We start from the raw sequence: 27,468 nt of genomic DNA on the forward strand, positions 1-27,468 counted from the left end.
GAGGGAGAGGAGGAGAGAGGAGGGGAGGAGAGGAGGGAGAAAGGAGGAGAGGCAGGAGAGTAGGACAGAGCAGAGGGGAGAGTGGGAGCGAGGAGAAGGGAGAAAGAGGGTGAGAGGAGGAGAGAGGAGGAGGGTGAGAGGAGGAGGGTGAGAGGAGGAGGGTGAGAGGAGGAGAGAGGAGAAGAGGAGGAGGTTGATCGGGGGAAACCGAGGGAGAGGAAAGTAGAGGAGAGACATCATGAGAAGAGAGAGGAGGAGAAGGAGAGCCAAGAAGAGGAGGAGAGAGGAAGAGGAGGAGAGAGGGATGACAGTATAGTCAGAGGCTGGTTCACTTGAGCCTGGATGAGCTCAGCACAGATCGACTCTGAGTAACATGGAAACACAAGGAGATTAATCGTGATCGTAATTGAATCAAAAACACCACAAAACAAAAACTATGGATGAAATATCGATGTAATAAAGACTCATCAAACTCAACAACAGACCCCTGTCTCCTCCTGTCTCCTCCTGTCCCCTCCTGTCTCCTCCTGTCTCCTCCTGTCTCCTCCTGTCCCCTCCTGTCCTCTCCCATCTCCTCCTGTCCTCTCCTGTCTCCTCCTGTCCTCTCCTGTCTCCTCCTGTCTCCTCCCGTCTCCTCCTGTCTCCTCCTGTCTCCTCCTGTCCTCTCCTGTCTCCTCCTGTCTTCTCCTGTCTCCTCCTGTCCCCTCCTGTCTCCTCCTGTCCTCTCCTGTCTCCTCCTGTCTCCTCCTGTCTCCTCCTGTCCTCTCCTGTCTCCTCCTGTCCTCTCCTGTCTCCTCCTGTCTCCTCCTGTCTCCTCCTGTCTCCTCCTGTCCTCTCCTGTCTCCTCCTGTCTCCTCCTGTCTCCTCCTGTCCTCTCCTGTCTCCTCCTGTCTCCTCCTGTCCTCTCTTGTCTCCTCCTGTCTCTGTCCCTGGTGCTGAAACTGAACAGCTCTGAGAAAAATGACTCTACAGACGCACAAGAGGAGGACGGAGAGACAGACTCCTGTACACTCTGAGGAGGAGGGGAGGAGGAGGAGGAGGGAGAGGAGGAGGAGGAGGAGAGGGATGCAGACTAGAGAGGTGGAGGAGAAATAGAGAAGGAGAGGAAGAGCGAAGAGAAGAGGAAGAATGACGTCCACTCGTGTCAACAAAGAGACAATCACACAACACTGCAGACCACCGGCCTCTGCAAACATTAAAGCTGCAGTATGGAACCTTTCTAATGGCTAAAGTAATAAAATAATAAAAGTCTAGTGGAGCTGTAACGGTCTGTGATGTGCTCCGCCCTTAAAGAGAAAACACAGATTTAGATTTGTCCTGTATTTTATTTAAAAACACAAAAAAACACAAAAGTCCACATGGCTCAGTTCTGCTGCGGCTCCTGCTTTTCCCTAAACAGCCGTAATCGGACTTCTACGGGGAGGGATAAAGCCGGGATTGGCCGGAGCAGGCGCTGGTCCCTGACGATACAGCTAGCTAGCGCCAAAACTCCGCGGATTGGCCAAAGTGAAACCGCGGCTATCTTTTACGGTTGGCTAACGCTAAAGCACAAGAGCGAGCGCTGGAACGACGACCGGCCGCACGAAAAAACCCACAACTGGACAAGAGGCGTCTGGACCTGCAAAGTAAAGCTCACTGTGGAACATTTCCGGTGGAGGCTCTGTTACCTGAGATGTGATAGTTTTGCCCGGAATGTTCCACAGTAGGGCATTAAACTCCAGGCCAAGTCCCAGTCACAAAAGTGCGTGTTTTTAACGTGTTTTTAACGTGTTTTTAACGTGTTTTTAAAGCAATAAAAAGCCTAAAACTGAATGAAAGATTAAGTTTAATGCTGCACTGTGGAACATTCTAGTAACAACATCCGCACAACCCGACGAGTTCAGGAAAAATGGCACAGATTTACAATAAAAGCAGCTCTGAGACTGAACTGTGCCGTCAGCGTCTAAGCCTCTTATTGCCCGACAAACAGGAAGTGCACTGTTAGTATGCTAGTTGTTGTTAGCATTAGCCTGGTGGAAAAAAAACAAACTCCTTTCTGGCCTTAAAAAAACATGAAAAGTGCTTATAAATTCATCATGGTGAATCATTAGGATGGCGGAACAACGAGAGGTGGATATTTAGTGTTTTTGCAGCGCTCCTCGCCAGCCCCGCCCCCCCTCTCCTCGCTCCTCGCCAGCCCCGCCCCCCTCTCCTCGCTCCTCGCCAGCCCCGCCCCCCTCTCCTCGCTCCTCGCCAGCCCCGCCCCCCTCTCCTCGCTCCTCGCCAGCCCCGCCCCCCCTCTCCTCGCTCCTCGCCAGCCCCGCCCCCCTCTCCTCGCTCCTCGCCAGCCCCGCCCCCCTCTCCTCGCTCCTCGCCAGCCCCCCCCGCTCCTCGCTCCTCGCCGCGGAGGAGAGCTGCCCGCTGGACAGATTTAGCGTTAGCTTTAGCTCGGCCTGAACATAACACCTCCACTGGGCACGAGCAGAGAAAGAACAGAGCCAAGGAAAGAAGAAGAGACTCATCCCATCACAGACGGAGGAGAAGAGAGAGAGAGAGAGAGAGAGAGAGAAGAGGAGGGGAGAAGAGAGAGGGAGGGAGAGAGGGGGGACAGGGGGAAGAGAGAGAGGGGGGGACAGGGGGAAGAGAGAGAGAGACAGAGAGAAGAGCAGGAGGGGAGAAGAGAGAGCGAGGAGGAGGGAGAGAGAGCCAAGGACTGAAAGAGACTCATCCCATCACAGACAAAGGAGAAGAGAGAGAGAGGAAGAGGGGGAACAGGGGGAAGAGAGGGAGAGATGAGAGAGAGAGAGACGGAGGAGGGAGAGAGAGAGAGGGAAAGGAGGAGAGGAAGGAGCGAGGGTGAGAGGGGGTGAGAGGGAAAAAGGGAGGAGGAAAAACAAAAGAGGGAAAAGAGGGGAGAGAGAGCCAAGGGCTATAAAGAATCAACAGTTTCCTTCTATCAGAGACGGAGGAGTGGAGAGAGAGGAAGAGAGGAGGGAGGGAGAGAGGGAGGGAAGGAGAGGAGAGAGGGAGGAGGAGGGAGCCAAATACGGTAAAGAATCAACAGACTCATCCCATTAGAGACGAAGGAGAGAGCGAGAGAGAGAGGGTGGAAGGGAAGGGAGGAAGATGGGAGAGAGTTGGGCAGGAGAAGAGGGAGAGAGAGAGAGAAAGGGGAGATGAAAGAGAGGAGGAAGGAGAGACTGGAGAGAGATGGGAAAATGGAGAGTAATAGAAGAGAGAGACAGAGAGAGGAGAGAGAGCAGACTAAAGTGCTGCCAAACGCCCACAGCTCATTTCTCTGAACCAGAGCAGGAAACGTGTTTAGAGTCTGACACAGGCTGAGGGTTCGACTCCAGCTCAGATGAACACACTGCCCCTGTGTCCTTGAGCAAGACACTTTCAAACCCCTCCCCCAGTCTCTGTGTGAACATGTGTAAAAAACATCAACATTTATCTTTCTTTTTTTTGGTGTAGTGTAACTTTTTCACTCTGTGGGTTTATTTAGTTTATTTTTGTGAACATATTTTGAACATTTCTGTTTCGTTACGTTTTAATTTTAAGTCAGATTAAAACTATAAACTCAAATCTTACGTCACAAAATTAATTCACTTTACAAATCAAAAAACATCCTCTGAATTCAAACCTTTTCTCACACGTTTTTGTTTTTTTGCAGTGTCAGAATAAATGCGCGTTGCTAACACTAAGCTAACAAAGCTAAGTAGCGCTAAAGAGTTTTATGCTAATGATGAAAAGTTGGTTCTTTCCCCGCAGAGTCTTGTTAGATGAAGAGGCTTATTTGTGTTTTTAAAAGGCTCAGGCTGAAAGATGCAAATGTGAAACGGTGAAACTGGAAGCCTCATTAGCGCTCGAATAAACGCTTCAGCGGAATATTTTAGAGACGGCGAGCGTTAGCCGTGTTAGCGAAGTCAGAGAGCGTTAGCCGTGTTAGCGAAGGCTCAGATTACGATGTTTGTGCTGCAGATGGAGAGATGCACAGAAGAGTTTATTTTACACAAACAGCCACGGACAAAATGAGCTTTTTCAGTTCTGTTCTTAGTTTTTTTTGTTGTTGTTTTTTTGCAGTGGTTGCTACGGAAACAACTGAACTCCATCTGACCCTCTCCTCCTCCTCTGACCCTCTCCTCTGCATCTTCTGTCCTCTTCCTCTGCTCCTCTGAACCTCTGCTCCTCTGTCCCTCTCCTTTATCTCTGCTCCTCTGCCCCTCTCTTCTTCCTCTGCTCCTCTGCCCCTCTCCTCCTCCTCTGCCCCTCTCCTCATCCTCTGTCCCGCTCCTCTTCCTCTGCTCCTCTGCCCCTCTCCTCTTCCTTTGCTCCTCTGAATCATTTCAAACTCTGACCCTCTGCTCCTCCTCGTGTCTAAACGTTCGTTGGTTTTGGAGCAGAATTCCTGCCACACTTTCCTCACTCTGCCCCGGGGCAGCTACGGCTTGAAAACAAGTGAACGAATTAAATAATTCTGCCCCAAACTCTGCGTCTAAAACAAAAACACGAGTCATTTTAAAGTGAAATATGATCCAAACGACTCCAGACACATTTTTAAAGTGGAGCTCACTGTTCACTCATGTCTTTTTAAATCTCCGCTCGTTTAGATAAAACTCCTCACAACGAGCGTTATCCACGAGAAAAGAGGAGGAGGGAGGAGCAGGGGAGGAGGAGGCGAAGAGGAGGAGGAGCAGGGGAGGAGGAGCAGAGGAGGAGGAGGGACAGAGGAGGAGGAGGGACAGAGGAGGAGGAGCAGGGACAGAGGAGGAGGAGCAAGGGCCAGAGGAAGAGGAGGAGCAGAGGCCAGGAGGGACAGAGGAGGAGGAGAAAGAGGAGAGAGGAGGAGGGAGGAGAGACAGAGGAGGAGGAGGAGGGACAGAGGAGCAGAGGCCAGGAGGGACAGAGGAGGAGGAGAAAGAGGAGAGAGGAGGAGGGAGGAGAGACAGAGGAGGAGGAGGAGGGACAGAGGAGCAGAGGCCAGGAGGGACAGATGATGAAGAGGAGGGGGGGGAGAGGCACAGAGGATGAAGATGGATGGAAAGGGGAGGAGAGAGGGAAGGAGGAGGGAGAACAAAAGGAGGAAGAGAGGATGGAGTAGGTGGTGAGTGAGAGGGAGAAAGAGGGTGGAGATGGGCAAAGAGTGAGAGGGAAGGAGGAGGATGAGGAGGGAGAGAAAGAGGAGAGATGGATGGAGGGAGTGTGGGTGGAGAGGGAGGACACAGTGACTCATCCTCATCAGTTTCCAAACGGCTCATGAGGAGCAGAGGAGAGAGGAGGCGTCAATGTCACCAAAGAAACTGAAGAAACGACAAAGATCTGCAGGAGTGACACAGCCGTCGTCATGACAACTAACAACAGAAAACTGAATAAACAAACAAAACAAACTCTATTCAAAACATCACCTACGAGCAAGAAGCTCCTAAACCCTAAGACCTTTGATCAGGAGGCAAATGTTCTACCAACTGAGCCACTGTCGCCCGTTTAAACCACAGCCAAGGATAAGGACACTGAAGCAGAGGGGGCGTTTATGTTACAGAGGAGGCGTTTGTGTCACAGAGGAGGTGTTTATGTCACAGAGGAGGCGTTTATGTCACAGAGGAGGCGTTTATGTCACAGAGGAGGCGTTTATGTCACAGAGGAGGCGTTTATGTCACAGAGGAGGCGTTTATGTCACAGAGGAGGTGTTTATGTTACAGAGGAGGCGTTTGTGTCACAGAGGAGGCGTTTATGTTACAGAGGAGGCGTTCGTGTTACAGAGGAGGCGTTCGTGTTACAGAGGAGGCGTTCGTGTTACAGAGGAGGCGTTCGTGTTACAGGGGAGGCGTTTGTGTTACAGAGGAGGCGTTCGTGTTACAGAGGAGGCGTTGGTGTTACAGAGGAGGCGTTGGTGTTACAGAGGAGGCGTTGGTGTTACAGAGGAGGCGTTGGTGTTACAGAGGAGGTGTTCGTGTTACAGAGGAGGTGTTCGTGTTACAGAGGAGGCGTTGGTGTTACAGAGGAGGCGTTGGTGTTACAGAGGAGGCGTTTATGTTACAGAGGAGGCGTTTATGTCACAGAGGAGGCGTTTATGTCACAGAGGAGGCGTTTGTGTCACAGAGGAGGCGTTTGTGTCACAGAGGAGGCGTTTGTGTCACAGAGGAGGCGTTCGTGTCACAGAGGAGGCGTTCGTGTCACAGAGGAGGCGTTCGTGTCACAGAGGAGGCGTTCGTGTTACAGAGGAGGCGTTCGTGTTACAGAGGAGGCGTTCGTGTTACAGAGGAGGCGTCCCCGTAGAGGAGGCGTCTCCGTAGAGGAGGCGTCCCCGTTACAGGGGAGGCGTTCATGTTACAGAGGAGGCGTTCGTGTTACAGAGGAGGCGTTCATGTTACAGAGGAGGCGTTCATGTTACAGAGGAGGCATTGGTGTTACAGAGGAGGCGTCCGTGTTACAGAGGAGGCGTCCACATAGAGGAGGCGTCCCCGTAGAGGAGGCGTCCCCGTAGAGGAGGCGTCCCCGCAGAGGAGGCGTCCCCGCAGAGGAGGCGTCCCCGCAGAGGAGGCGTCCCCGTAGAGGAGGCGTCCCCGTAGAGGAGGCGTCCCCGTAGAGGAGGCGTCCCCGTCGCTGCTGCCTTGACCTCTCAGCTCATCAAACTCAATTACTGGGAGCAGGGAGCGTGTCAGTGGCGTTTAATCAGTTACATAAGGACAATAATATTATACCTGATTTCATTTACGACGGCGCGGCGCTTTACAAGACGCTCATTTGGGCCAATTACAGCCCCGTGTTCACTCTACTGTACGCGCGTGTGTGTTTGACGGTCTGTTGGCGCTCGGGAATAACAGCGAATAAACAAAGGTCCGAGCTTTTGTCCGACATGAGGATTCACACGTATTAAGTCACTTTTCAGAACTTTACGGTCCGATATGACACAAAATGGAGTATTGTAGGTTTAATCCACGTTAGAAAGTTGTTAGCGCATCAAAAACAGACCTGGAGTTGTGTTTTGTTTCATTCACACATGTTTGGGAAACTATTTAACGCGCTGTTCCACCTTGTGATGTCATCAAGTGGGAGTTTTCAAGTTTGCATCTGCCTTTTACCTTTAGTTCAGTCGAGATAAGCGGCAACTCCAGAAGCCGAAATGATCCAAACGATTCTAGAAATGAAGGTGTGTGGAGTTTAGAAACACAGCGGAGCACTTCCTGTATCACCACACGATGACATCACAAGGTGCAACAGGGTGTTTTTCCCGTTCGACAGAAGAACCGTGACTTGTTTAACGGCACAAATCAGCTCATCTGTTGTTATATTCAGACTGTGTTAAAACAAAACTCAGATTAACGTCTGACAAATCCTCAGACAGATTAGTGCCTCTGGTTAGCATCAACCCCCCCCAGAGGGAAACGGCGACACAACACGGTTCAAAGCTTCAGATAACACGTTCCCACTGAGGAGGCTGGCCAACTGTCGCGCTGGTGTCCGTTTTGAAGTGGCGTCCGGGGGAGTGGGCGTCGGCCAAATAGGTCAGGGCGGACCTCCCACTGCGGCTAATGATGCTCAAATCGCTGCCCTGTTCCCATGGCGACGGAGCCAACAGGGAGATCCGTTTAGATGATTTGAATTCAGGAAACGAGTAGTATTCAGTAGTATTAGAGTATTTATGTGTTTGGTTGGTTGAGAATGTTTATTTTTACAGTAAATACGTCGTCAAGAGGAAGAAAACTGTAAAAAAAAAAAAAGTCAAAAGTCTGTGTGGTCCCTCAGTCGTCCACGTCTGATCCAAAGTAAAAAAAAAAAAAAGTAAAAAGAAACTAAACAGCCGCTCCATAAGAGAATGAACCGACACTGTCACAAGAGCAGCTCAGGACCACAGTCTGCTGTTCATCTCAAAAGAAATGGTTTGAGACGAGTTAAAGAAGAGATTTGGGGCTTTAATCCTTCTAGTTCATGTGTGAAGTGAAGTTAACTCCACAGCTCAGAGTTTTCTGGATTTAGGACATTTACTTCTAGAGGTTTGTATGTGATACAAAAATGATCAAATTTGTCACATTTTATCCATAAAAGTCGCACGTTTTATCCTTAAATCACATGTTTTTATCCTTAAATCACATGTTTTATCCTTAAATCACATGTTTTATCCTTAAATCACATGTTTTTATCCTTAAATCACATGTTTTATCCTTAAATCACATGTTTTATATTTAATTCACATGTTTTTATCCTTAAATCACATGTTTTATATTTAAATCACATGTTTTTATCCTTAAATCACATGTTTTTATCCTTAAATCACATGTTTTTATCCTTAAATCACATGTTTTATATTTAAATCACATGTTTTATATTTAAATCACATGTTTTTATCCTTAAATCACATGTTTTTATCCTTAAACCACATGTTTTATATTTAATTCACATGTTTTATCCTTAAATCACATGTTTTATCCTTAAATCACATGTTTTTATCCTTAAATCACATGTTTTTATCCTTAAATCACATGTTTTATCCTTAAATCACATTTTTTATCCTTAAATCACATGTTTAATCACATGTTTTATCCTTGTGCAGATACACTTTTCCTCGTGTTTAACAGCTCCGTGCACACAGTCGTCTTTCTCGCTGGGTTTGGCAGCTCACACAGACACAGGACATAACTCAGACATGTTTCCCTCAGTGCGTCTGGCTCAAGGGCATGAGGGCACTATTGTTATGGTAAGAGGACGGACTGTGCCAAAACTGCCCATCTGCTCCGCTCTCGCAGAATCAAGCAACAAGCGACAAGCTAACAACAAGCTAGCAACAAGTGAGCGCAGTGAGCGCGCCATCAGACGGAGCTGTGCTGGAAAAGTGTACTGGACTAAAAGGTTTTATTTATTTATTTATTTTCTTATTTATATTTTTTCTTCTTCATTTATTTATTTTTTCTTATTTATTTTCTTATTTATTTTTTTTCTTCATTTATTTTTTTAATTTTCCTATTTATATTTTTTTCTTCTTCATTTATTTATTAATTTTTTTCTTATTTATTTTTCTTCTTCATTTATTTATTTATTTATTATTTTTTTTCTTCATTTATTAATTAATTTTTTTCTTTTTTTCTTCATTTATTTATTTTTTCTTATTTATTTTCTTATTTATTTTCTTCATTTATTTATTTATTTTTTCTTATTTATTTATTTATTTTCTTCTTCATTTATTTATTTATTTATTTTTTCTTATTTATTTTCTTATTTATTTATTTTTCTTCTTCATTTATTTATTTTTTTATTTTATCTTATTTATTTTCTTGTGTGTTTTTTTTTCTTCTTCATTTATTTATTTATTCATTTATGTATTTATTTTGAGCACAGGTTCACCTAAAGCACATCTCACAACCTCAAAAACAAACTGGGGAAGAAGGAAACTTGAATGAATGATAATCTTGATTTAAATACAAGTTTGACTTATTTGCCCCGGAATGTCCCACAGACTGGCATTAAAATGAGTCTATCTCCATGGAGACAAGACGCTGACGCAGTGAACGTGTGAGTGTTTTCTTGATCTAAAGTGATTTGAGCGACTTGAAAATGGAAAAGCGCTGCATAAAAATGTGGCCAGGACCATTAATGAGACCGAGACTCCATGGCGACCAGGAAAAGTTCTGCAGTGCAGCTTTAAAATACAGAAAAGCTCAAAAATAAAGATCTGCCTTTGAGAAAACTGTTATAACTTTCAAGCTACATCATCACAAATGTCGTTATGTTCTCGTCGTAACGCACAGAAACATTTGGGACGCAATGATCTCAAACTGACCCCCAATATCGGCTTTGAGATATCAGTTCAGTCGATATCCTGGTTGGACATTTAACGTGACGTCATGAGGCGATTTACACGTCGTATTCGGCCCAGAAAATCTCAGAATGTTTGAACTTTTATCTACACAAAACTGTTCTATCGTTACCCGAGATAATTAACAGTTACAGACACATTTGGACTCGTTTTGTCTTGTTTTATTTTTGTTTTTGAGTCTCTGGTATCGGTCGATATCGTGGATCAGCAGATACTCAAAGTCATAACATCAAAACCGAAGCAGCTCCAAGAAACATCTCAGCTGTTTTTGTCAAAGATCCTGAGTAAATATTGGTCGTGTTAATAATAATAATCCCAGTTCGATGTGTTTACTTAAAGGGGCTTAAAGGGGAGGGGTCAAAGGTCGATCCTCTGGGCCACACCTCAGACTTAACCACAGAGTAAACACAGTATCGTGTTTAAAGACAATTAATGACTGTATTTTCCAGAGTATAAGTCGCACCAGCCAAAAATGTGTAGTATTAAATTTAAAAAAAAACATATTTCACATATAAGTCGCACCACAAACTATGAAAAAAGTGAAAATACAGTAAATAAAAACAATTCTTAACTGAACTGAACCGAATTTATTTTTAAATTTTTATACAACCAGTCAGGAGGTTTTTTTTTTCTTTATTTTTACTCTTTTCTACATGATATATACACACAAACGATCAGTGTATAAAGTAAGATATATGGAGTTATGTAGTAAAGACAAAAAAGTGAAATAATTCTACTAAAACCAGGATAAAAACTCTGGCATCTGGTTCTAACCCTGCAGGGCATCTGGGCGTTTTATTATTTTACAGACACAATAGTGAAATAAAAACCCCAGGATCATGTAGAGTTAATACGAACATTTAAGACCAGAAAAATAAATAAATAAAAATCTTAAAATAACAAAAAAAAAAAAACTCAAAATAAAAAAAACAATTCAAAATAACTAAAAAAAGAAAGAAAATAAACAAAAAAAACACCTGAAAATAACAAAATAATAATAATAATAAAAAAGTCAAAATAACTAAAAAAAAACAAAAAAAAAAAATAAAAAAATATAATAATGAAGAAAATAAACAAACAAATACACACCTCAAAATAACAAAAAAAAAAAAAAATCAATCAATCAATTAATCAATAAAAAGTGAAAATAACTTAATAATAAAAAAAATTAATAAAAAAAAAAAAAAGAACCCCAGGATCATGTAGAGGGTTAATACGAACATTTAAGACCAAAATGAGTCTGAAGCAGCAGAGACAGAGAGAGGGGACAGTTTTTACACAGAGAGTGAACTGGAGTCGATGGAACAGGAAGTGCGTCTATGATCACTTCCTGTTTGTAACGTGCCGGTGTTAGCTCGGTCAGGTTAGCTCTGTGCATTTATATAAACAGTCTGTGGTCGTATTTCATATATCGTAATTTCTGGACTATAAGCCGCACTTTTTTTCATAGTTTGGGGTGCGACTTATATGTGAAATATTAAGGTTTTTTTTTATTATTATGTTTGTTTTTCTGGTTCGACTCCAGAAAATACACACATGTTTTTGTTGACTTTTTGTGAATCTCTTTGGGATGAAGTTGTATTTTAAATGTGCTATAGAAATAAAATTTAATTAAATACATTTAAAAATATATATTTAACCTTCAAATCCTCAAAGTTTCCCTCTTTACTTTGTCAAAAACATGCAGTACAGTTACATAAGGTTTTTCTTTGCCACACAGACTCCATACGTCTTACTTCATATATTTCCTGTCGTCTGTGAGTCTATAAGAGAAAACACTCTGAATGTGCCCACTCGTTTGACTGGAGCTGTACGTTTTGCAGTACAGAGTCCAGGAGGCAGTAAAAGTTCTTTAAAATGAAACTTTGAGGTGAATCCATTACTTTTGTAAAGCCCAGTGGGTGTTCACCTCAAACCAGCGTCTCTCACAGACTGCAGCACTGCTCACCTGCAAAAACCTTTAAAAAACCTTTAAAAAACCTTTAAAAAACCTTTCAAACCGATACAGTTTTACAGGAGCCGCAGTATAGAAATAAAACAGCATCAGAAGAAAAACAGAACGCAGCATTTGGACCAAAAAATCAGAATAAAAGGTAAATAATCGTGTTTTTATACAGAGTTTTTCCACCTTCAAGACTCAAAACACTTTAGAACAAGGAGCTTTACACCTCAAACATCGATGACCTGAGGGTCACATGACCTGAGGGTCACATGACCAGACCCTCCACCAGTGACGTTTATGTTGAGAGCAAGATTTGAACCAGCAACCTCCAGATCAGTGGAGAAACGCTTGACCAACTGAGCCACTGTCTCTACTGTAAAGTGATGAAAGTGTGAAATGACGGTGTTCTCCTCTCCCCCATCCTCTTCTCTCTTTCTCCCTCTCTTCTCCTCTTCTCTTTCTCCCTCTCTTCTCCTCTTCTCTCTTTCTCCCTCTCTTCTCCTCTTCTCTCTTTCTCCCTCTCTTCTCCTCTTCTCTCTTTCTCCCTCTCTTCTCCTCTTCTCTCTTTCTCCCTCTCTTCTCCTCTTCTCTTTCTCCCTCTCTTCTCCTCTTCTCTCTTTCTCCCTCTCTTCTCCTCTTCTCTCTTTCTCCCTCTCTTCTCCTCTTCTCTCTTTCTCCCTCTCTTCTCCTCTTCTCTCTTTCTCCCTCTCTTCTCCTCTTCTCTCTTTCTCTAATCTGGAGTTTTGAATAATCCTGACGCTTTCACACAAGAACAGGAAGAGCAGGAGGAGCAGGAGGAGCAGGAGGAGGAGCAGACGTGGTTTTAAGGGGCAGAGTCGTGTCATTATTTAAACAGATCTGTGAGGATAAAGGTCCCTCCCTGTGTAAACTCAGGTGTGTGTGGCTCCCAAAGCTAACATGCTAACGTGCTAACATGCTAACGTGCTAACATGCTAACCACCGCTGCCACGTTACAAACAGGAAGTGAGGAATGTTACAGACCTGGAGACGTGTTTTTCTGTTTCATTCTCACATGTTTAACACACAAACCTGCAGATTTAGGCCTGTGGTAAATATTTATCACAGTTTTACATCAGTGAAGTGACAGTAGAAGAAGAAAAGCACAAAAATACAGGAAGTGGCTCTGAATTCAAAATGGCCACCGGAAATTCCATTCAAAAAGACAAAAAGACCAGTGTGGCAGTTTAAACCTTCATTTAACTAAACAAACATGACAGGTTTTGGCCCTTGTTTACATTACGGTTGCTATAGGTAACAGCTACAGCCTGAACTCCACCAGAAAAGTTACGTAGTGTAGCTTTAAGTCTTTGTTCGTGATGGTTAAAGGGGCCGTGTTACACAAACAGACCTGGAGTTGTGTTTTTTTGTTTCATTCTCACATGTTTAACACACAAACCTGCAGATTTAGGCTGAGTTCTTCTCTCAAACTGAAAACACTCTGTTCCACCTTGTGATGTCATCATGTGGTGATACAGGAAGTGCTCCACTGTGTTTTTAAACTCCACACACCTTCATTTATAGAATCATTTGGATCATTTCTGCCCTGGAGTTGTCTCTTATCTCGACTGAACTAAAGGTAAAAGGAGGAGTTAACATGAAAACTACCACTTGATGACATCACAAGGTGGAACAGAGCATTTACTAGTGACTCAAACATGTGTGAATGAAACAAAACACAACTCCAGGTCTGTTTTTGAGGAGGAAACAGCGTTAGAGAGTCAGTTTTGTATCATGTCAGACTTTTAAACATTATTATCCTGTAGAATAATGACGTATTTCTGAGTGTAACGTTAAAACAAACATAAAATAAAGAGAAAAATGTAGGTTTTGCACAGTCCAAGGTCACAGCGAGTGGCCTCCACGCTGGACCCAGGAGACGTCAGCCCACAATAACAACAGAGTAATTAATGTTGTTCAAGGTTTTACATGTAACAGACTGGGCTTTATATTATCTGTAAATGCACTGGGTTTAATAAAAATGAGATTTATTTGTTCTTTTAATGAATCTAATGGACCAAAGACAAAACTAATCGTTCACAAAAGTCTGAAGAGTGAAACGTTAACGCCACAACAACTCAATAAACTATAAAAACACAAAATAAACGATAGAAAGTGCAAATCTAAATGATTATTTCTTTTCTTATGATAAAAAGTCACTGAGGCCATTTTAACAGATTTAAATTGAGTAACTTGAACGATTTTAAAAACAGGACGATTTGACCTTTTGCTGTTGTTACGACACAAAAACAAACATTTAGACGCTGAGGAAAAGACTCGATACCACGATGAAAATAACAACACGCTCTTTTAAAAATAAAACATTAAATCTGTTTAAACAGTTGGACAGAGACTCCTCTCTGCTGCAGGGGGCGCTGTGCAACATGAGCCTGAACACACAGGGCTCCACAGTGAGACTATCCCACAATGCACCAGGGCAGAGGCGCTCCTCCTGTCTGCTCCTCTGTCTCCTCCTGTCTGCTCCTCCTGTCTGCTCCTCTGTCTGCTCCTGTCTGCTCCTCTGTCTGCTCCTCTGTCTGCTCCTCTGTCTGCTCCTCCTGTCTGCTCCTCTGTCTGCTCCTCCTGTCTGCTCCTCTGTCTGCTCCTCTGTCTGCTCCTCCTGTCTGCTCCTCTGTCTGCTCCTCTGTCTGCTCCTCCTGTCTGCTCCTCTCTCTGCTCCTCTGTCTGCTCCTCTGTCTGCTCCTCTGTCTGCTCCTCTGTCTCCTCCTGTGTGCTCCTCTGTCTGCTCCTCTTTCTCCTCCTGTCTGCTCCTCTGTCTGCTCCTCTGTCTGCTCCTCTATCTGCTCCTCTGTCTGCTCCTCTGTCTGCTCCTCTGTCTGCTCCTCTTTCTCCTCCTGTCTGCTCCTCTGTCTGCTCCTCTGTCTGCTCCTCTATCTGCTCCTTTAAAAGTCTTTAGTTTGAAAACGACACCCGATCTGCTCCACCCACCTGTGACGTCAGCACAGACCCACCCGCGCTCACGTTTATAATCCGTGGACACAAGGACGACAGCATCGCTCTGAGCTGCTCCAGGACCACACTGGACCTCAAAATGGACCTCAAAATGGACCTCAAAATGGCGCCCGCTCTGCTGCTCGTGGGGCTGCTGGGACTGTCCACTGCTCACGACGGACACGTAAGAGAAACAGTTTGAGAAGTTAAGAAATAGAGTGATTTCGTTCTCTGTCCTGGGTGAACGGGAAGAACGTGTAAAGAAACGACAGACAGTGTGTGGAGTGTCCAGCAGGGGGCAGTCACGTGTTTTGACGATGCACAAAAAGTTTATAAATGTATTTGTTTAAGTATCAAATGTGAAAGAAGTAGAGATACACAAATACTGACACTGCCCTTAAATGCACAGTTTGAACGGTGCATTTGACCCGCCCTTCAAAGCAGCAGTACCCAACCAAAAAATCCGCTCCGTTAAAGGCCTCAGAGGGTCTGTTGGGAATCAAACCGGGAACCCGTTGGCCGTGAGGCGCCAAAGTTCCACAGTGTGGCATTTGACAGTGGAGTGTTTTGTTTCATGATATACTGTAATTCTCGTGGTGCAACGTCTCTGGAGCTAGAGAAGTTGATACCGTGGAACATTCCAGGCGAGGCATTGATATTTCCATGGAGACAAGCAAACGATGTAGACCCCATTGGAAAAGTTACACAGCGCGGCTTTAAACGCGTCCCTAAACTTGCTCTCTGTTTTCGTGTGAATTTGCGCGGTGTATAAATGTGTTGGCTCGTTTGCGCGGAGATACGCTTAAGTCCACACTGCGAAACATTCCAGGTGCAGAAATAACATCGCCGTGGAGACAAACAGGTAGCAGGTCCTCAACCAACCACAAAAGTTTCACAGTGTGGCTTTAAATGTGTTCCTATACTTACTATGCTATTATGTACATCAGCTGTGTTTAGTGTCGCACTGACTCGTTTCCATGGCGATAGATGCGTTTAAGACCACACTGCGAAATATTCCAGGTACAGTAATAACATTTCCATGGAGACGAGGAAGTGACAGACCCTCGACTAGAAAGTTACACAGTGGGACTTTACATCTGTCCTTGTACTTGCTCCGTTTCCATGTGAATTCACACTGTATGTAAGTGCTGTACTGACTCGTTTCCATGGTGATATATATGTTTAAGAGCATACTGTGACACATTCTAGGTACAGTAATAACATCTCCATGGAGACGAGGCAGCGGCAGACCCGATACTAGAAAGTTACACGGTGAAAGTTCACATTTGTGGCCGTACTGGGTGTTTTCCTGAGCATTACTGCGCCGCATCGTGTGTTATATTGACCTGTTTTGTGTTCCTTCCTCACAGAACCACAGGGACTTTTCAGGTAAGCGGCCGGAGCTCGGAGCCATTTGCAGCTCGGTCGGATTTATTTCTCTGCGTACGGCTCTGGGATACGGCTCTGGGATCGGCGGAGCGTGAGCCACAGCCACTCGCACTACCACGTACGCTCTGTTATTGTTTTTAGAGCACTCCACGGACACGCCCGGGAGAGAACGCATTACCACAACCATACTACGGATGAATAATGGTGAGAACAGAGGGAACGGGAGGAGAGGGAGGAGGAGGGGGAGGAGAGGGAGAGGAGGAGAGGGAGGAGGGGGAGGGGGAGGAGAGGGAGGAGGAGGGGGAGGAGGAGGAGAACATTACCACAACCATACTACGGATGAATAATGGTGAGAACAGAGGGAACGGGAGGAGAGGGAGGAGGGGGGAGGGGGAGAGCGAGGAGGAGGGGGAGGAGGGGGAGAGGGAGGGAGAGGAGGAGAGGGAGGAGGGGGAGGGGGAGGAGAGGGAGGAGGAGGGGGAGGAGGAGGAGAACATTACCACAACCATACTACGGATGAATAATGGTGAGAACAGAGGGAATGGGAGGAGAGGGAGGAGGAGGGGGAGAGGGAGGGAGGAGGGGGAGAGGGAGGGGGAGGAGGAGAGGGAGGGGGAGGAGGAGAGGGGGAGAGGGAGGAGGGGGAGAGGGAGAGGGAGGAGGGGGAGGAGGAGAACATTACCACAACCATACTCCGGATGAATAATGGTGAGAACAGAGGGAACGGGAGGAGAGGGAGGGGGAGGAGAGGGAGGGGGAGGGGGGGGAGGAGGAGAGGGAGGGGGAGTAGGAGAGGGAGGAGGGGGAGAGGGAGGAGGGGGCGAGGGAGAGGGAGGAGGGGGAGGAGGAGAACATTACCACAACCATACTACGGATGAATAATGGTGAGAACAGAGGGAACGGGAGGAGGAGGAGGGGGGAGAGGAGGAGGAGAAGGAGAGAGAGGAGGAGGAAGGGGAGGAGGGGGAAGAGGAGGAGAGGAAGGAGGAGAGGAAGGAGGAGGAGGATACAGGGAGACGGAGGAGGGGGGGTGAGGAGGAGGGGGGTATAGAGAGGAGCAGGAGGAGGAGGGGGAAGAGGAGGATACAGAGAGGAGAAGGAGGGGAAGGGGAGGAGGAGGAGGATACAGAGAGGAGGAGGAGAAGGAGGGGGAGGGGAGGAGGAGGATACAGAGAGGAGGAGGAGGGGGACTCACAGAGAAGGAGGCTACAAGGAGGAGAACATTACCACAACCATACTCCAAATGAATAATGGTGAGTACAGAAGGAAAGGGAGGAGGAGAAGGAGGAGGAGAGGGAGGAGGAGGACGGGGAGGATACAGGGAGACTCAATATGATTCTGATTCTGATACGATGATAAAACCCTCTTTCTTTAGACAGTAGAATGTTTTATATTTCCGTCTTCTGTCTGTGTCTCTGTTTCTATAAATGGACAGAGCTCACGACTCAATTCACTTTCTATTGAAATTGCTCCTCTCTCTGTTCCTGCTGCTGTCAGACTCGTCATTTTGATCAACAGCGTTGCTAAGCGCTCACTTCCTGCTAAACCAGCGGTGCGGGCGGGGGCGTTACCTTGAACAGCCTCGCTCCTGATTGGTTCTTTGGTTGCTATGATACACGTGGTCAGAATTCCAAAGATAAAACTCGCCTCCGTATCGGCCGCTGTAACTGAGGATCTCGTGTTGACGTCACGCTCCTGTACACGGTCTAGCGGTGCGGCGTTAGCAGGTTTATAGAAGCTAATTGGTTCGCCGTGCGCTAATTGTGACCTTTCAAATTATAATTTCATTGGAGTGTGATTACAAGAGGCCACAAGTTTCACACTTTGAACTCACGATCACATAATTGGCCACAGCTGCCGGTTAAAGCCTCGTCAGATCTGTGAAGCTGAGCGGGGCCGAGTCTGGTTAGCGCTCGGATGGGAGACCGCCGGGAATATCAGGAGCCACAGGGGGGCAGCAGTGAGGCAGGAGTCGGCGATAAACGATGACATCGAAACTAGTTTATTTAACTGAATAAAGCAAAATGATCCCAGTGAAGCAGCAGTAAAAACAGAATCTTTAAAAGGCCCGAGCTGCAAACACAGACGGTTTACACACATGGACAGAGCTAACAAGCTAGCCACGCGCTTTAAACAGGAAGTGATCACGGGCGCACGTCCAGCTTGATCATTTTGGTCTTAAATGTTCGTATTAACCCGCTCTACATGATCCTGGGGTTTGTTTGTTTTTTTAGTTATTTTGAGGTTTGTTTGTTTTTTTAAATGTATTTATTTATTTTATTTATTTTTTATTATATTCTTTTTTTTGTTATTTTGAGTGGTTTGATTTATTTTTTATTTATTTATTTTTTTTATTTTATTTTCAGTTTTTTTTTTATTTATTTATTTATTTTTATTTTTTTAGTTTTTTTTGTTTGTTTTTTTAGGTTTTATTTTAGTTATTTTTATTATATTCTTTTTTTTGTTATTTTGAGTGGTTTGATTTATTTTTTATTTATTTTTTATTTATTTTATTTTCTTTTTTTTTTTTTTTTTAGTTTTTTTTGTTTGTTTTTTTAGGTTTTATTTTTGTTATTTTTTATTTTAATATTTTTTGTTATTTTGAGTTTGTTTGATTTATTTTATTTATTTATTTATTTTATTTTGAGTTTTTTATTTATTTATTTATTTATTTTTTATCTGTGTCCTCTCTCTGTCTCTGCTGCTTCAGACTCATTCTGGTCTTAAATGTTCGTATTAACCCTCTACATGATCCTGGGGTTTTTATTTCACTATTGTGTCTGTAAATCAAGATCTGAACATTAATAACAGACAAATCAGGTCCTTCTTTCCCCGAGGTCGCTCCTGTTAGCGTTAGCAACAGGTTTGATTGACATTGTTGCTAAGCGCCCGCTCCCTGCTTAACCAGTGGTGTGGGCGGGAACAGCCTCGCTCCTGATTGGCTCTTTGGTTGCTATGATACTCACGGTCCAGATTCGCCGCTATAACTGTTGGCCTCTATGAGCTTCATCTGGAGTCGTTTCGGAGGCTGTGGGTGACGTCACACTCACTTAATCCACCTTTTTTAACCAATAATTATCCATAAAAATCACTTATTCTATTTCCCACAGCGCAAATCCATTTTTTATTACAACAAAAACAACCAAAATCTCCTCATTTTTGCTGAAAAATTGTTCGCACGATAAAAATTTAGCCCCAAAAAATCTAGTTCCATGTTTCATTTACTGAACAAAGTCGAAATAGAGATGATGTTGACACGTTTGTGCAGCTGCGGCACAAGGAGCACGGCTGTTTTTGTTGTGTCCTTAGGCAAGACACTTCTCCACATTACCGGGTTTTAGACTGACACCTCGTTTTCATCAGTTTGACAGAATTTTTCACCCGTTAATCACTGAAACTGGGACTTTTAACGCCAGATCACATGACTGCATAAGAGTAAACGTGAGCCGCGCCAGAACTGACACAAGAAAGACGTTTTTTTTTTAAATATTTTGCGTCGGAAAAATAGAAAACGCTCCAGGGAAAAGCACCACTGACACACTTTAATAATCCGGTAACAAACTTGTAAACTCACACATGATTTTAATGTTTATGTGGATTTAAATGCAGGGCAACCATGACAAAAAAAACAAAAAAACAACCAAAATAAAAATAAAGAAAAGTAGAAGAAAAGTCTGGCCCAGGGCGACTGTGGCTACGACGCTAAAGCAGAGATTGAACCACCAACCTTCAGCTGTGGAGTAAATTAAACACGTTTCCTCGCACTTTTGCTCTTTTGGCTTTAAAGAAATAGATGGGAAGAGTAACCACAACTTTTACTCGAGTAAGAGTACTGTTACTTCAATAAAAATATACTCAAGTAGAAGTAAAAGTGCTGTGCAATAACAAAATACCACATAACTCTACTTAAAAGTCTTAAATTACACAAAATGTCATGTTCTAACGCTGTTTCCTCCTCAAAAACAAACCTGGAGTTGTGTTTTGTTTCATTCACACACGTTTGAGTCATTACTAAACGCTCTGTTCCACCTTGTGATGTCATCAAGTGGTAGTTTGTCAAGTGAACTGCTCCGTTTTACCTTTAGTTCAGTCGTAGATCGGCAACTCCAGAAGCTGAAATGATCCAAATGATTCTATAAATGAAGGTGTGTGGAGTTTAAAAACACAGTGGAGCACTTCCTGTATCACCACATGATGACATCACAAGGTGGAACAGAGTGTTTTCAGTTTGACAGAAGAAACACCATCGTAACATAAGTAGTTTTCAGATTAAGAGTAAGAGGACACGTTTTGGTTTGGTCAGTGATAGCGATGGAGCGAACTAGCATGATGGATTTGTTTTGGGAAATGAGTTTTTGTGGTGAAGAGGAGGACACGGAGAGGCTGAGGAGGCTGATGGTTCTGCGGCTGCGATGGAAATGAGACGACAGTGTTGAACAGTGCGCAGTGTTTCCGTGGAGATTCTATAAATGAAGGTGTGTGGAGTTTAAAAACACAGCGGAGCACTTCCTGTATCACCACATGATGACATCACAAGGAGGAGACAAGAGGAGGAGACAAGAGGAGGAGAGGAGACAAGAGGAGGAGACAAAAGGAGGAGACAAGAGGAGACAAGAGGAGGAGAGGAGACAAAAAAGGAGACAAGAGGAAAAAAGAGGAGGAGACAAGAGGAGGAGACAAGAGGAGGAGACAAGAGGAGGAGAGGAGACAAAAAAGGAGACAAGAAGAAAAAAGAGGAGGAGACAAGAGGAGGAGAGGAGACAAAAAAGGAGACAAGAGGAAAAAAGAGGAGGAGACAAGAGGAGGAGACAAGAGGAGGAGAGGAGACAAAAAAGGAGACAAGAGGAAAAAAGAGGAGGAGACAAGAGGAGGAGAGGAGACAAGAGGAGGAGACAAGAGGAGGAGAGGAGACAAGAGGAGGAGACAAAAGGAGGAGACAAGAGGAGGAGACAAGAGGAGGAGAGGAGACAAAAAAGGAGACAAGAAGAAAAAAGAGGAGGAGACAAGAGGAGACAAGAGGAGGAGAGGAGACAAAAAAGGAGACAAGAGGAAAAAAGAGGAGGAGACAAGAGGAGGAGACAAGAGGAGGAGACAAGAGGAGGAGACAAGAGGAGGAGAGGAGACAAAAAAGGAGACAAGAGGAAAAAAGAGGAGGAGACAAGAGGAGGAGAGGAGGGACAAGAGGAGGAGACAAGAGGAGAGAGACAAGAGGAGGAGACAGGAGGAGACAAGAGGAGGAGAGGAGAAAAGGAGAAGAGGAGTTTTCAAGTGAACAGCTCCTTTTACCTTAAGTTCAGTCAAGAAATGATCCAAATGATTCTATAAATGAAGGTGTGTGGAGTTTAAAAACACAGTGGAGCACTTCCTGTATCACCACATGATGACATCACAAGGTGGAACAGAGAGTTTTCAGCCTAAATATTGCGGAGTTTGTGTGTTAAACATGTGTGAATGAAACAAAACACAACTCCAGGTCAACTCCGACATTAGAACAGATCAGAAAACAGTGTGATCTGAGCCTTTAAGTCCAAACGTGTTCATTTTTTTGTTTTTTTCGTAGGTTCTTCTGATTTCTTGGAGGGAGACGTGGTTCTGCCTCGAAGCCGCTCCGCCATAAAATGCGCCGCTCGCTCCCACAGCTGCCTCTGGCCCAAATCCTCCAATGGGAACGTGGAGATCCCTTATGTTCTGAGCGACAAATACGGTCAGAGTTTTCAAACGATCTTTAATGAAGTCTTATTTTATCTGAGCGCGTCGGGGAAACTCTGACGTTCTCTTATCTCCTGTCACAGACGCCACGGAGCGCGCCGAGATTTTGAGAGCTCTGAAAGACTTTGAAACCAAAACCTGCGTCCGATTCAACCCGCGTCAGAGACAAACGGCGTATTTGAGTTTTGAGCCCAGCTACGGGTAAGCTAACGATCGTTTAAGCTAATTTACGGGTTTTCGTGAATATAAATGGACGTAGCTAACCTGCTAGCTGCTACGATACTCACGGTCTGTGGTTTTAGCTCATTCGTTTATGTGATGTTGTTAATCGTTATGGAAACAATACCGATCTCGACACGGTGAAATTTCTAAAGATCAGTAGTGGATTTAAAATAAGTAAAACTACAGGACGTGGAACAAACTGCAAACCGTCATGACCTGGTTTATGGTTAAAACGTATCAAGTTTGGTCCTGGTTTAGACTTGGTTTAGTCCTGGTTTAGTCCTGGTTTAGTCCTGGTTTAGTCCTGGTTCAGTCCTGGTTCAGTCCTGGTTTAGTCCTGGTTTAGTCCTGGTTCAGTCCTGGTTCAGTCCTGGTTTAGACCTGGTTTAGACCTGGTTCAGTCCTGGTTTAGACCTGGTTTAGACCTGGTTTAGACCTGGTTTAGACCTGGTTCAGTCCTGGTTTAGACCTGGTTTAGACCTGGTTTAGTCCTGGTTTAGTCCTGGTTCAGTCCTGGTTTAGTCCTGGTTTAGTCCTGGTTTAGTCCTGGTTTAGTCCTGGTTTAGACCTGGTTCAGTCCTGGTTTAGACCTGGTTTAGTCCTGGTTCAGTCCTGGTTCAGTCCTGGTTTAGTCCTGGTTTAGTCCTGGTTTAGTCCTGGTTTAGACCTGGTTTAGTCCTGGTTTAGTCCTGGTTCAGTCCTGGTTTAGTCCTGGTTCAGACCTGGTTTAGACCTGGTTTAGTCCTGGTTTAGTCCTGGTTTAGACCTGGTTTAGTCCTGGTTTAGTCCTGGTTCAGTCCTGGTTTAGTCCTGGTTCAGACCTGGTTTAGACCTGGTTCAGTCCTGGTTTAGACCTGGTTTAGTCCTGGTTTAGTCCTGGTTCAGTCCTGGTTTAGTCCTGGTTTAGTCCTGGTTCAGTCCTGGTTTAGTCCTGGTTTAGTCCTGGTTCAGTCCTGGTTCAGACCTGGTTTAGACCTGGTTTAGTCCTGGTTTAGTCCTGGTTCAGTCCTGGTTTAGTCCTGGTTTAGTCCTGGTTCAGTCCTGGTTCAGTCCTGGTTCAGTCCTGGTTTAGACCTGGTTTAGACCTGGTTTAGTCCTGGTTTAGTCCTGGTTTAGACCTGGTTCAGTCCTGGTTTAGACCTGGTTTAGACCTGGTTTAGTCCTGGTTTAGACCTGGTTTAGTCCTGGTTTAGTCCTGGTTCAGTCCTGGTTTAGTCTTAAACAGATTCATTTCTGTCAGTGGTACTTTTTTTTAGCATCAGTTCCTGCACTAATGTAACTCTTTGCTCAATCTTTTTTTTTTTCTTTTTTTTAAACTATGGAAAGGCCTAAGACTTTTTAAAAATCCCCAAAATGTCAGGACAATTCTTGAAATCTAGAGAGTGGGTTAGATTAGTTTTATGTAAAAAAAAATCCTCCTGATTCATTATTTCTGTCTCACACTTTTTTCTGCATAAATAGTTGTTAAATAGTTGTTTTGCCTGAGCTCCCCCTGCAGGTCGAGTCTTGTGAGTGCAGTTTGGCTCAGATACACAGAGTTACCTTTTGCCACGCCTCCTTTTTTGTTGACAAGTCGATCAGCAGCGCACGTTTGACCTCCTGACCCTCGCTAACCTTTGACCTCTGCCCTCTCCAGCTGTGCGTCTCTTTTGGGTCACACCGGGGACAAACAGGTGGTGTCGCTGCAGAAGTTCGGATGCGTGTCGTTCGGGATCATTCAGCACGAGGTGATGCACGCGCTCGGCTTCCATCACGAGCACAACCGCAGCGACCGCGACCAACACGTCCGAATCAACTGGGACAACATCATAGAGTGTGAGTCCGACCGCCGCCGCCGCCGCTTTAAATAAACTCACGCACCGTCGAAATGTGACGCCTCATCGTTTAAACTCACTCTGGTTTTGTTTCACAGATTTCACCCACGACTTTGATAAAAGCGACACGGACAACCTGAACACGCCGTACGACTACTCGTCCATCATGCACTACGCCAAGTGAGACGAAGAGCGGGACGGACGTGAACCAGACTAACTTAAACTAGACTGACTTAAACCAGACTAACATAAACTAGACTAACATAAACCAGACTAACTTAAACTAGACTAACATAAACCAGACTAACATAAACCAGACTAACTTAAACTAGACTAACATAAACCAGACTAACATAAACCAGACTAACTTAAACTAGTCTAACTTAAACTAGTCTAACTTAAACTAGACCAACATAAACCAGACCAACATAAACCAGACTAACATAAACCAGACTAACATAAACCAGACTAACATAAACCAGACTAACTTAAACCAGTCTAACATAAACCAGACTAACTTAAACCAGACTAACTTAAACCAAACTAACTTAAACCAGACTAACTTAAACCAGACCAACATAAACCAGACCAATATAAACCAGTCTAATTTAAACCAGACTAACACAAACCAGACTAACTTAAACCAGACTAACTTAAACCAGACCAACATAAACCAGACCAACATAAACCAGTCTAACTTAAACCAGTCTAACTTAAACCAGTCTAACATAAACCAGTCTAACGTAAACCAGACTAACTTAAACCAGACTAACTTAAACCAGTCTAACATAAACCAGTCTAAATATAAACCAGACTAACGTAAACCAGACTAACTTAAACCAGACTAACTTAAACCAGTCTAACATAAACCAGTCTAAATATAAACCAGACTAACATAAACCAGACTAACTTAAACTAGACTAACTTAAACTAGACTAATATAAACCAGTCTAACATAAACCAGACTAACGTAAACCAGACTAACATAAACTAGACTAATTTAAACCACACTAACTTAAACCAGTCTAACTTAAACTAGACTAACTTAACCCAGTCTAACTTAACCCAGTCTAACTTAACCCAGACTAACATAAACCAGACTAACTTAACCCAGACTAACTTAACCCAGACTAACTTAACCCAGACTAACTTAAACCAGTCTAACTTAAACCAGTCTAACTTAAACCAGTCTAACTTAACCCAGACTAACTTAACCCAGACTAATTTAACCCAGACTAACATAAACCAGACTAACTTAACCCAGACTAACATAACCCAGACTAAATCCCAGTCCAAACATGTCCCTCGTGTTTCTTCCAGAGACGCCTTTGGGAAGAACTGGGCCGACACCATCGTTCCGATCCCAGATCCCAGCGTCCCGATCGGGCTGAGGGAGCGAATGTCCGACCTGGACGTGCTCAGGATCAACCGACTCTACAAATGTTGGGGATTTTAATAAGGAAAATGTTTATGGTGATTCTTAAAGCGACAGTACGGGATTTACACATAATTAACATTCTATAAGCCTGAAACGGGGTCAGGTAAATGTTACACTGGTAATAAGCTAATTTTTATGTCGTCTAATAGGCTCTGGGGATAGTAGCATGCTAGCTAGCGCACTGTGTCTTAAAGCTAACAGTCACTTTTATTAAAATATAAAATAAACAACCTTTTAAAATTCAAGAGTATTAAAGAACATTTTAGTTTGTGGTGTTTTTTATATATTTATTATGGCTCAAAATTAGCATTAGCGTGAGTATTGAGGATGCTAGCAGGAGCGATGTCGGTGAAAGAAGCCGCCGGATTTGTCTCTTATTAATGTTCATATCTCGACAAAATGGAAAAATAAAAACCCCAGGATCATGTAGAGGATTAAAACGAACATTTAAGATGAAAACGACGAGTCTGAAGCAGCAAAGTGAAGTCGATGGAACAGGAAGTGACGCCCATGATCACTTCCTGTTTGTAACGTGGCGGCTAGCACGTTAGCCATGTCCATTTATATATAAAACACTTATACTTGGAGCTTAAAAACAGTTCGCTAACATCTTTAAACCCTCTGTATTATATTTCCACTCACAAAACTCCACAATTGTCAAAAATAACGCTACTCTGGGACCCGCTACTCACAAAACGCCCACAAACCTAATTATGTTCGGGGGAAAAAAGACACGGTAATCAAATATTTAAATAAAAACAGCGACAGAAACGCAGCGAGAAAGTTAACAATGGAATTATAATTGGGTTCGTTCGTATTTGGGCCCGTGGTGAATTATGCAGGACTCAAAAGGACGACACAGGACACGGATAAACCCGCCTCCTCAGACCAGAATGCCGCACACAAACGCTCTTCACGCCTCTTTAAATCCGCTGTTTTTGTTTTTATTTTGATTTATTCAAGCAAAACCGGACACAAAAAAGACGGCTGGTCACGTGATCACGCATTGGGATCGGTGGCAAACGCTCTACCAGCTGAGCCACCGTCATTTCCAACGCCGCAAAAATAAAAATACAATTGCGTTTTTCAAAATAAAACAACTTGAATTCACATTATCGACTGGATTTAACATTCTTGGCTTTTGTTTTAAGGGATTTGTCACTTGGATCGATATTTTTTTACACTTTAAAGAGGCTGCTAGCATGCTAACACGCACTTCCTGATTATCCGGTAATGAAATACGCTCTAATTAGACACACACAGAGCCAGCTTTTTCAGTTTTGATGCTACAATTTCGATACTTTGGCATTAAGAATCGGCAGATATCGGCCGATACCGGAGCAGAAAACAGCATTTATTGACTTTTAACAAAAATAAAAACAAGATTAAACTGATCCAAATGTTTTATGTAACTGTTAATTATCTCTAAATTAACGACAGAACGGCTTTGTGTGAATAAAAGTTTAAATATTATGAGACTTCAGGGCCGATAACGCAAGAAAGTCAACAAAACGACGTCAAAACGAAGCTCGAACTCGACTTTTCAGGAGCCGTATTTATTATGTGGACGTTTTCTTCGCACAACTAGAATATTTTTGGTTATTTTTTGGTTATATAATCAGATTTAAGTCGTAAACGTTTGAATAAATAACTCGTCTGACTCATTACAGACTCAAACGTACGACTAAACGGTTTGATTCTCCTGTTTATCTCATGATTTTTTTTACAATATTGTAGATTTAGACTCGTTTTTTTTGTTTAAATCTTGGGTTTTTGCGTCAGCGGCGTAAATAAGTTTCGATATTTTCGTTTATCGACAGTATTTGCTTCAGCGATGTGTCAAATTCCCAAATGGGTGATCGTGACAGACCTAAGTACGACCTGTAAATAGTTATTACATCGGTTTATACGTCCAACCATAATATCGACTGAACCGATATTTGGAAATCGATCGCTTTTTCAGTATCGCCGTCGTTTTCCAACCTCAGGATGTTTTTGTTTTTTTTCACAGCACACAGCAGACTTATTTTGACCTTAAAAGCTGCTTATAAAACACATCTGCGCTGGAGAAAAACACATTTTACTCAAACGACATGCGAGATTTTAACGCCGATTTACGTCACGGAGAATCTTTACCGTCTTCAGATAAACGATCTTGAGAAACGTTGAGCCCATGAACTCGAAAAAAGTTAAA

The 27,468-nt window shown here is 43.9% G+C and overlaps 2 protein-coding genes across 2 annotated transcripts in view; one reads left to right on the forward strand and one right to left on the reverse strand.

Annotated features, from left to right (window-relative positions):
• LOC117392581 (MAM domain-containing glycosylphosphatidylinositol anchor protein 2-like) overlaps window positions 1-27,468 on the reverse strand; it is a 324,052-nt gene that overhangs the window by 245,628 nt on the left and 50,956 nt on the right. The window lies entirely within an intron of this gene.
• Window positions 14,803-25,292, forward strand: LOC117392722 (low choriolytic enzyme-like). The gene is made up of 7 exons (XM_033990853.1): window positions 14,803-14,886; window positions 16,733-16,799; window positions 21,652-21,795; window positions 21,884-22,001; window positions 23,659-23,837; window positions 23,935-24,016; window positions 25,157-25,292. Exons 1-7 carry the CDS (start codon window positions 14,803-14,805, stop codon window positions 25,290-25,292), a joined length of 810 nt encoding a protein of 269 aa, XP_033846744.1.

Source organism: Periophthalmus magnuspinnatus, chromosome 24, assembly GCF_009829125.3.
Source record: "Periophthalmus magnuspinnatus isolate fPerMag1 chromosome 24, fPerMag1.2.pri, whole genome shotgun sequence".
In the NCBI taxonomy this organism is placed as follows: Eukaryota; Metazoa; Chordata; class Actinopteri; order Gobiiformes; family Gobiidae; genus Periophthalmus; species Periophthalmus magnuspinnatus.

Coding starts and splice junctions, on each gene's coding strand:
- LOC117392722 (XM_033990853.1), top strand. CDS start 14,803: ATGGACCTCAAAATGGACCTCAAAATGGCGCCCGCTCTGCTGCTCGTG. Junction 21,796..21,883: donor TGTTCTGAGCGACAAATACG/GTCAGAGTTTTC, acceptor CTCCTGTCACAG/ACGCCACGGAGCGCGCCGAG. Junction 22,002..23,658: donor AGTTTTGAGCCCAGCTACGG/GTAAGCTAACGA, acceptor TGCCCTCTCCAG/CTGTGCGTCTCTTTTGGGTC.